This window comes from Misgurnus anguillicaudatus, chromosome 3, assembly GCF_027580225.2.
Source record: "Misgurnus anguillicaudatus chromosome 3, ASM2758022v2, whole genome shotgun sequence".
Classification (NCBI taxonomy): Eukaryota; Metazoa; Chordata; class Actinopteri; order Cypriniformes; family Cobitidae; genus Misgurnus; species Misgurnus anguillicaudatus.
The window spans coordinates 49,081,396-49,091,774 of record NC_073339.2 but is presented as its reverse complement, the minus strand read 5'-3'; the positions used below and the strand labels follow the sequence as shown (position 1 = coordinate 49,091,774).

The 10,379-nt window shown below is 38.1% G+C and overlaps 1 protein-coding gene across 1 annotated transcript; it reads left to right on the top strand.

The window, feature by feature from the left end:
• Positions 1-570: 570 nt before the first annotated feature.
• nfkbiz (nuclear factor of kappa light polypeptide gene enhancer in B-cells inhibitor, zeta) lies at positions 571-4,476 on the top strand. Its single transcript, XM_055206362.2, has 12 exons — positions 571-845; positions 1,067-1,143; positions 1,259-1,292; positions 1,371-1,465; positions 1,588-1,958; positions 2,109-2,214; positions 2,341-2,487; positions 3,073-3,136; positions 3,352-3,521; positions 3,600-3,710; positions 3,796-3,963; positions 4,090-4,476. Exons 1-12 carry the CDS (start codon positions 647-649, stop codon positions 4,132-4,134), a joined length of 1,587 nt encoding a protein of 528 aa, XP_055062337.2. The 5' UTR covers positions 571-646; the 3' UTR covers positions 4,135-4,476.
• The last annotated feature ends 5,903 nt before the right edge of the window (positions 4,477-10,379 follow it).

Here is a 10,379-nt window from a genome sequence, read left to right as displayed (position 1 = left end):
TTTTAGCATTTTGTTTCATTTGTAATTCATTCATCTAATACAGCAATGATCTTTTTTAACAGCTGGTATCTTAACATCTTTACTGTTGTTTTCTTTTGAGGTTAGACAATTATAAAAAATCAAGAGAACAGTTGACCACTTGATAGACCTGCAGGTGACTTGTAATTATTTGTTTGACATATTATGATATTTAGTCTAATAGAATATGATGTTATTTTTATTGTCAGTTTTCAATAAAGTGGTTTAACATTACATAACCGTTGCATAATTTATAGCCAAAAGGTCTTGAACCAAAACAGTTAAGTAATGTAAGATTGTTTCTGACCAGTAGCTATAGAACACTTCTGTAAATGGGTTAATAAAGTCAATACATCATATGGATGATGATAATAGTATTTTCTTTTTAGGATTTTTTGTTAAAATAACCAATCTTTCTTGTTTCAGAGTAATACATGTTGACTGATTCAACTAACGCAGGAATGGGAAGTTACAGAGATTTGTATGACGCCGGTAAGTTAATGTAGTGAGGAGGAGTGTCGCGGGCGCGGCGTCATCGCTGACGTCAGGTATAAATAAAGTCTACAGTAAGTGTCGCGTCATTCAGATAAGCGTTCGTTTATAGTGCGTTACAGCAGAGCAGGAAAACATGATCATTGACAGAGTTTGCGAGGATTTCTCGGCTTTTATGGACCGAGACAATGACATCATGACGAGTCCGGTTAACCTAAGTTCCTTTTACAGCTGTTCTTCACCCGCCGAACCGAATCTGACCGACGGCTCTCCGATCTCTGATTCCGATCAGAGCTGGAATAATAACGCGGACAGCCCGACAAACTGCACCAACGGTACGATAAACACAATAACATTACATTTACAATCTGAAGCCTGCGGCAAATTAAAGAAATCAACTTTAGATAGACCGGTCCTCACTTGGCATACCATTAAATAAAAACCCTTGTGATGTTGGATTGTATTTAGAGGACAGTAATAATAAAGATGATTAAAGTAAATACGTTTCATATTGATAGAAGTAAATAGGTTTAATCTGAAGTTTTTTTCTTTGAAGTGAAAGCGAGTCGCTATCAAGGTGTGCGCGTGAAGAAAACAGTGAAAGAGATGATCATGCAGAAACGCGAGATTCAGGTCAATATTGTATCTTTACTTTATATATTACACACATTATATCACATTAGTAAGCAGAAAGCAACGTGAAAAAGCCACTACATTATATTTCTTTCAAATATGTGTCTCCTTTCAGGCTCAACAATATCAGATGGAAACTGAATTCCCAGGTAAGGGCGAACTTTGATGTCGTTTATGAGTTAACAGTTTCAGGAAGTTGCTTGAATAAATGATTTATTTCCTTGTAGCTGTAATCCATGAGTTTCATGGAAGAAAGATGAGTGCTGAGAATCTGTCTTACTGTCCTGTGAAAAGACTCAAAACCACGGACAGAAACATCCCGGTATGAAGACTCATTCATCTGATGTTTTTATGTTGTGTCTTATGACAGCAGTGCTGGGTCATGTCGTGAGGAAGAGTATTGTTGTATTTGAATCGTTTTCTTTCTTTTCTGGACTCTTTTAGTCTCCACACTTCCAAAGTGAGAACTTCTTCAGTGAGTCTGAGATGTTCGAGGATATTGGAGATCTCTTGTCTAAAGAGTGTCTCTCTTTTGAGTCTGTGACAGTACAGGGATGCACAATGCCAGTCTGTCATTCATTGCATTACCCTGATGTAGAAAACCCCCTTTTCACCGGTTGCAACCCACTGCAGTCCAAAGAGAGCACGTGCCCTCCCTCCATTCAAACCCTGAGCTCTCAGATGGCTCCCAGGTTTAATATGACCGTCGCCGCCCCGCCAGTTTCCTTTTTTGAATGGCAGATAAAGCAAGAGGAGGAGAAACTGATGGGCTTGAGCCATGTGCAGCTCACCTCCAGAGATGAAGATGGAGACACGTGAGTGCAATTTTGATTCTGTTTTAATGTAAATACATGTATTTTCCAGTTATTTTCATTGATGCATTTATTTTTGGATTATTGAATAGACTCACGAGTCCGACAGTTGAATGACATTGAGTAACAGTGAATTGGCTGGCTGCTTCACAGGTTCTTGCACATCGCAGTGGCGCAGGGCAGGAGAGCTTTGGCGTTTGTCCTCGCCAGAAAAATGGCCGCCATTAACATGCTGGATTTGAAAGAACACAACAAGCAGGTACAGCCAAGAAATCTCATGAGGCGATTATCCGTGCGAACCCTCCTTCCTGAAACGGCACCTGTGTGACGTTGACATGAACGTTATTAAGACTGACTCATTTCTTCTGATTCTTCTTCCACTCAGAGCGCCTTTCAGGTGAGCGTTGCTGCAAATCAACACCTGATTGCACAAGACCTGCTTTCACTGGGAGCTGAAGTCGACACCCTGGACTTTTGGGGCCGATCCCCACTGCACGTCTGTGCTGAGAAGGGCCACACCTTAACCCTACAGGTGCCACTTTCACTCATCGCTACAACTATGGCTCACGGTCAATTCTTTAACTTTCGTATTGTAATCTCTAATGACAAGAATGCTTGGAAATAACCAACTTTGAAAATAATTGATGGGTTTTGTGTTTATACACATTTTAAGCAAAGTGCACAACGCACCACACCTTGATAAACAAGAATCCTGACTCAAACAGAAACGCATTTATAACAGAAACCAGTTTTTCCTCTTTATCTTTTTTCATCATCAATAATTCCATGGTGGAGTTTCGTGTTTGTTTAATCAGGCATCGCTCTGACTTCCTTATAGCATTCTTGACTAATGTATTTCCTCAAAACAGCAGCAAAAAAATTCCCCGCGTTCTGTAGGACTGCTCGCACAACACAAGCCCTTTGATAAGACACGCCTGCACCTTTATCAGTTATTACTTGTTGACAAATGGTGGCACGCAAACACGAGTGCAGTTATTACTCTGTCATTCAATCGTTCTCCACGTTACTTCACCTAGAACGTCACACTGTGGTACATGTTGAGATTTGTTCTCTTCATAAGACTTGTAGCTACATGACCTCACTGTGTTTCTCTCAGGCCATCCAGAAATCCATGCAGACCAATGGGAGACACGTCAACGTGGAGGCGGTCAACTTTGATGGTCAGTTGAAACTGTTCTGGAGTTTTAAAGAAAGTTTGAGCAGATCAGTCGTACCGCTTTGGCAAGCCCACATATAGACATTATGTTAACCTGCTGCTTTTTATGACTTGATTTAAAGAGTCAAACACACATTAACCTGTTGGGTTTCTCCACTTATGGACTCGCACTATATCCTCATGATGACATGGTTTTGTGCTTTGTTTTGATGTTTGTAGGACTCACGCCTCTTCATGTAGCAGTTCTGTCCCACAATGCCGTGGTGCAGGAGCTGTCGTGTCACGGGACGCCCCCCTCAAGTCACACTGTGGCTCTGGTGCAGAGGAGGAAGCTACTGTGGGAATGTATCAACACATTGTTGATGATGGGCGCTTCTATCGAAACAAAGGTGATCATTGTTTTGTTAAAGCGTTTTGTGCAATTGTATCTGATGTGCTGGAGCGTAACTCGTGCCTCTTCCGAACAGGACCGCAAAAGCGGCCGCACGCCTCTACACATGGCAGCCGAAGAGGCGAACGTTGAACTTCTGCGTCTTTTCCTAGACCAACCCAACTTCTACGCTGTCGTAAATGACAAGGTTAGAGACATTATAGAGTCTCAGGTGTCGCCGACGTGCCATTCGTTCAATGTCTGACACTTTTGTTGTGTGACTTCATTACCAGGCCTTTAACGGGAACACGGCGCTTCACATGGTCAGCGCTCTTCTGGGTCGCCAGGCGCAGACCGACGCGGTTCGATTGCTGCTGAGACGTGGAGCCGATCCCAGCTCCAAGAACCTAGAGAACGAGCAACCGGCCCAACTTGTGCCCGACGGTCTGCAGGGAGACCAGGTACAAACTCCGAGACACCCATTTAAATGATCCTTTGTCACTAAACATTTATATCTGTTTGAGAAACTGGTCTGCGTGACTTCTCCACACTTCAGTGACCCACTGTGTCTATACTTTGTTCTGCAGGTGCGTCGGATCCTGAAAGGAAAAATGATTCAGTCCCGCCAGTGATAACCGTCGTCCGATACTTCCCTTTAGAAACGCTGTCAGTTAGGCAGTCCGGTCTGTACAGATTCATTTGCCGCTATCAGGCAGATGTCGGTTGTTTCTGTGAAACAGCTTTATCATTGTTCACTACTGTGTAGTAGACGGTACAGGAATGTGAGTGCAACTATTCAGAGAATCGCTCTGGACATGATAAGAGGAAGAAATGAAAGCTTGCTGGTAACACGGTAACAGCAAATGTGTTTGATCGATGTTACATCCAGATTCAGTGAATGGAGTAAACTGTAAATGTTCAGCAGCAGCTTGAAATGTGTTGCATTTGTTGGGTAAAGGTTTGTGTAACTTCTCTGTTATAGTCGTGTTTGTCGTATTACTAGTAGGAAATATTTTTGGATATTTTGTTTTTTGGCAGTGGAGTGATGATGGATGTAAACAAGACTTCAGCAGGTGTTTGCATGGTAACAAACATCCTTGAGATTTTAATCAGTAACTTTAAACCTGTTGAGCCGGCTCATCCGCGCAGGTACATGACACACGTCTGTTCGTGCTTGCGTGTTCTAGGGCGTTGGGTTCATCCACCGCTCATTTTTAACTCTTTGTTTTGTTACATAATATCTGTAAATTGATTGAAACATTTTCATTGTTTTATCTTAATGTAAATGGGTTCCAAGGTGTGAAAATTGATTCCCAACATTATGTAGGTACAGTAAACGTTTTTGTATGAGTTTAGGTAAAGCACACCAAACAAAACACAAGACATAATATCAAACGTATCTGCATAATATGATGTATTTTTGTTTCTGGGTAATGGGATTTTGTATCCTTTATATATATATAATATTGTGGGCTACAGAAATATTCAACAGTTTATAAGAAAGAATATTGTCAGGCATTGATCTCATATACAGGAAGTGGGTGTCGGTTTACTTTTTTTATTCATTAAACTTATATGGGCTATTTGTCTGAATTGCAAACTAATCCGAATAAAGTCTTTAATGGTTTCTATGTTTCAGTTGATTCAAAAAAACTTTAGATAAGGTTTTAAATAAACCAGGAAATCAGACAGCAAATAACTTTTTGTTCTTGAGTTATGGTGATGTACTCATCATCATATGAGTGATGTTTGGGTTAAATGTGTTACTTGCTAATCATTACAAAATAAAATATATATTCATGTAATTTGTACTAACTGTACTGCAATGTGATGACAATTAAATTTAACAGACTTACTAGCACAGCTACATAAAATCAGCAAAGTGTGTACAAACATTTAACTTGTTGTGTACACACAGTGTGGACGTGTAAGATACAAAATAAAAATACAAGAGGAGACTGTAAGATGATGTGTCTCTTAAATATGCGTTTGTCTTTTATGTGAAGAGAAAAAGTGACAAGTTGGTCAAGTATGGAACACATACTCGAAATGTGACCTCTGCATTTAACCCTAACCCAATGAGTAGTGTGGGCAGATATCACGGGGAGCAATTAGAGTTAAAGTGTCTTGCTCAGTTGCAACCTGTGGGCTGTGAGACTCAAACCGGCAACTATTGATTTACTCTAACCACTAGATAACAAATGCCCCATGTACATTAAGATGATCTTGTTTTGCAAAAGATCACTGCACAATAAATATGTGCTTATAATAATATGCTGAAGATTTCCTTCGACTATTTTGAGATGGTGAAACTCTACGAGACTTTGGGGAGTTTCTTGTCAAACAGTCATCAAATTTTACCTCAACTTCTGCATTCTGGTATTTTTGTTTTGTTTCATTGTCCTATTCCTGCACAATGATTTTGTTTGCTCATTCATCTTTCTCTGAATTTGATACAGTCTTGTGTGACTTTTTGCCGGATAAGGAACGTGGATTTGCTGTTATCGCTTATGAAACAAAAATAATATTTTCACAGTGTGGTGACTGTGAAGATTCGTTGACTTGACTCAAGACTGATATCAATGAATGGATGGCTAACAGTTTTCTTCCCCTTTCTAGGAAGACAAAGGTACTGACTATTGAACTAAATACTAAACTTCTAAACAAAAACGAAACAAAAAATGGTAAAATGGAAAGAAACTTGGTGTTAGATTGCAATCAGTCATTTGATAGTCACGTTTTCAATGTATGCCACACCGCATTCCTTTATCTTAGAAATATTTCAAAAATGCATCACATGGTTTCAGCTTTAAGCGGCTTCAAACTGTTTATTTATGCATTTAGGACCTTAAAAATGTATCATTGTTCTCCATTGCTGCGAGGTTGTCCTGCAGGGCAAGTAAGTAAGCTTTGTAAGGGATCTCAGATTTCGGAAGGAGAACAAAACTGCAATCGTCTCCGGGTTTCGGACACAATATGTCGGAGAGCGTTGCTAAAGTATGAATATATTGTATTGCAATAGGGTAACACTTTACAATAAGGTTCATTAGTTCACATTAGTTAATGTATTAACTAATATGAACAAACCATGAGCAAACAAGTCTTTAGAAATAAAGCTGTTCATTGTTTGTTTATGTTAGTTCACAGTGCATTAACTAACATTAACAAAATTTTAATAAAGTATTAGAAATTGTTGAAATTAACATGAACAAATATTAATAAATGCTGTATAAGTGCAGTTCATTATTAGTTCATGCTAACTAATGAAATTAACTAATGAACCTTATAAGTGTTACCGCAATAGGTAGCGTTTAAGTATTACCATTAAATTAAAACTAAACAACAGATTTATAAATGAAAAGGGTTAATAACAGTACTGACTTAAAGGTACAATTGAAATATTTACACTATTGGTAAATAACACATGTACAATGAATGTATGTGAGATATAACCTGATAGTAAAAAAGAAAGAAAGTGTAGAAGAGAGTCACCATTAAGAACTGAATCTTGACCTGAACCCCAGAACTCAGATAAAGAAGAAAAGCATAAAGAATGAGTCGAGTCCAAGAGCAGAGCTCATTGAAACCAGCCAGAAGACCCCCAAACATAATCTTTCATCCCCTTTCCTTGACCATGTGACTAAACACAACCTGATACATTTAAACTGACCAATCAGAAGACAACCTTTAACCCCTACCCTACTGAATAAATGACTCTGCCAATAGCCAATAAGCACAGGAATGCAAATGGTACAGGATAGAAATGGGGGTTGTGACAGAGTAATAAAATCCTACATTTTTTATCTTACAGCTTTAGCTGTGCTTACTAGATCACAGTTCATTTTATCATCACTGCACTGCCTGACTATAAAGTTTTCTCTAAATCTGTTGAGTCAAGTTTCTCACAATACTTTTTTCCACTAAAGTTTCTGTTCCTTGCCACTCTAAGTTTGTTAGTATTATTTTAAGGGTTAAAGGTGTTTTCAGCCATATTAAAATAGTCTCTGGTATCCCCAGAATGTGTCTGTAAAGTTTCACCACAGATATTTCATTACACGATGTTGAACATGGCCATTAGTGGCTGCAATGAAAAACACCCTGTTTTTGTGCGTGTTTCTTTAAATGCAAATAAAGCTTCTGATCCCCTCCCCGTATGTAAAGTAGGGGGTCGAGCGTTTACACATGTGCTTTGGACTGCATTAAAACATGTGTCTCTGGCAGAAAGGCCAAGTCCAAATGCCCACACTTGCGGTCTTGGTCACATAAGAGCACGTGCACGCAACAGGAAGTAAGTGCGCAAGACAAACGGGCAAAGTGCAGCGATCTTAACCTAACCCTAATAATTGAATATTACATATTTTGATTCTTGGTTATAAATGAACGTGTTGCACATTTCATTGGCGCAAACTGCATTGTTATGTATTTTTTAAAACATCTGAAACTGCTTTTGTCACATAATTAGAAACAACATTTTTTATTTGGTTAATTCAGGGACTACTGAATAAACAATAAACTTTAATAAAGCTGCATGTACAAAATGAAGAGGTTCAAAGGTTCAGGTGCAAAGAATTCTTTATTTAATGTGTAAATAATCTTTAAGTTCAGCAAATGTTCATTTCAGAGTGTGTATGTGTTTAGGGTTTATATAGAGAAAAACCTAAACATGTTAAATATAAATTAAAAGTAAATAAAAACTGAATCACTGTGAAAGGAATCCGTAGAAATTGCAGCTGGGTTGCCGGTAATGTACCGTAGATATAAATTTATGTTATTTAGTGACAAAAGTTTGTTCAAAGTTAAATACATTTTAAATATGAACAAGTCTTTATCTTCACAGAATAAAACTATACAATAACAGCCTCATGCAAAGCATTCTGGGAACCAGAAATCATCATCAAACTTTTTCGTTTTTTTGCTTCAGATTTAGTTTCCCAGAATGTTTTGCTTGATGCTGTTTTTTTAGTTTTACTCTGTAAAGACAAAAACTTGTAAATGTTTCATGTTCATTTAACATTGAACAAAATGTTGCCAGTAAATAACATTAATTTAAATCTACGGTAAGTTACCGGCAACCCAGCTGCAATAACACTGCAAATTCTACAGATTTTTTTTACAGTGTACGTTTTGGTGCAAATTGCTGCCACCTGGATTGACTTTTAATGCTTGCTAAGTGTGTCCCATCAGGTGAATATTTCTACATGCATGCTTGGGATCTTCACATAGAACACATGGGCCAAATACAGCAAATACATCATGTAAGGAGTCAAGTGGTCAAGTGCAAAGACCGCTAGTGTGAATATTTAGCCGAAACAAAGTTGAACTACACGCTTATAAGGCAGAGTCTGTGAGCAGTCATGGATGGGGCGTAATCAATGTGACATCACATTGCTAGGGGATCCCCAATAGCCTGTTTTGTGTGACTATTGCGGTTTAAGGGTTAGTCAATTGTTGTTGTTTTTTTAGGTTAGGGGGGCTTTAAAGTTTTCTACGATTTTATAACTTGCAAATATCTCCCCGACTGCAACCATGGTCACTTTATTTAATTTTTTCCTTATGCCCATTAATGCATTTTATCTATATTTTATGGTATTGTAACAAAATGTGTTTCATGTAGGCTACATCAATGCTTAGATTAATATGATACCTGTTATGAAAGTCTGTTATAAGCACTATGAAAATAAAGTTCCAATAACAATCCTACAGTTTAGGGGTTCTTTGGTCCGATATCCCCCCTTCCGACAATCCTAGCTATGTCCCGATTATCTTGATGGTTTTACAGATTATCTTATCAGATTTTCCCTTGCTGTGAGGTGTGTTAAGAGTGGGTGAACTTGATTTCACCAAGTAAGATGTGATCCTGGATCAACACCTTTGTTAGTCTTGGATCAACATTTTTATTAACCAATCAGATTGCAGGATTAGGATTAGTGTGCATGTTGGATTTAGGATTGGGTTAGGGGCTTTTAAGAAATACTCCTCAAACTATTATTTTACCCTAATTTGAGGGTTTAAAAATGGTTAGGGTTTGAGTTAAGGGTAGGTTGAGGTATCTTACATGGTGAAATCACGGCGACCGTTAAGGTGGTCCGAACCTGATCAGAAGAACGTCGGAGCCGCCCCGAACATGTTTAATATTTACGATCAGAAATCCTCGATCAAAAAAAGTATGATTTAAATTAATAAAAAATTAAACTTAACATTTAACATGATTGTGTCCAAGTAAATGCTTTACATAACAAAACACTGTAAGTAATGTAAGATCACAGAAGACTGCATCATAAAGCTGATATACTGTGTGCTATTTCTGCTGAAACTTTAAGATAAAAGCTCAGCTTAATATTATTTTGTAATGTAGTTTGTTCTATGGAGTCAATCTGACCGGAGTCTCAATGTTTATATTAAGCTCACAGATGGGAACTCCTACTTCCTCTAGCAGGTGCTTGCTTATATTTCTTGTCCGAGTTCCCAGCACTGATGTCATAACCCAACTTTCTCATTTTAGATGATTTGCACACACACACAAAACCAAACATTTCATTTTGTTTAAGGTAACAAAGACGATGAGACATTTACACAGGAGTATAAACCGTCTGAACAGTTTTCAGGATTTTATATTGCTGTTGTAAAAGACGACATTGTTTGTAACTTTTTACATCAGAATTTGATGGTTTATTATGAGATGTTATGAACAACTTTGTTTCAAAAAGAAGGAAGTACACGTGGGACCAACACACTGCGTTCAGATTTTCAGCATTTATTTCAGAGTTTTAACTTTTTTATTCTGTTCATGAGTAAAAATGGCTTATTGTCAAACACTTTGACCTTTGATCGCTGTGCTTTTGGGAATCTCCACTGTCAGTGACATCGCAGAACAAAT

Excerpts from the sequence above, each read along its gene's own strand:
- nfkbiz (XM_055206362.2), top strand. The coding sequence starts at position 647 with ATGATCATTGACAGAGTTTGCGAGGATTTCTCGGCTTTTATGGACCGA. Across the intron at positions 1,293-1,370 it reads GATGGAAACTGAATTCCCAG|CTGTAATCCATGAGTTTCAT; the intron begins GTAAGGGCGAAC and ends ATTTCCTTGTAG. Across the intron at positions 3,964-4,089 it reads ACGGTCTGCAGGGAGACCAG|GTGCGTCGGATCCTGAAAGG; the intron begins GTACAAACTCCG and ends TTTGTTCTGCAG.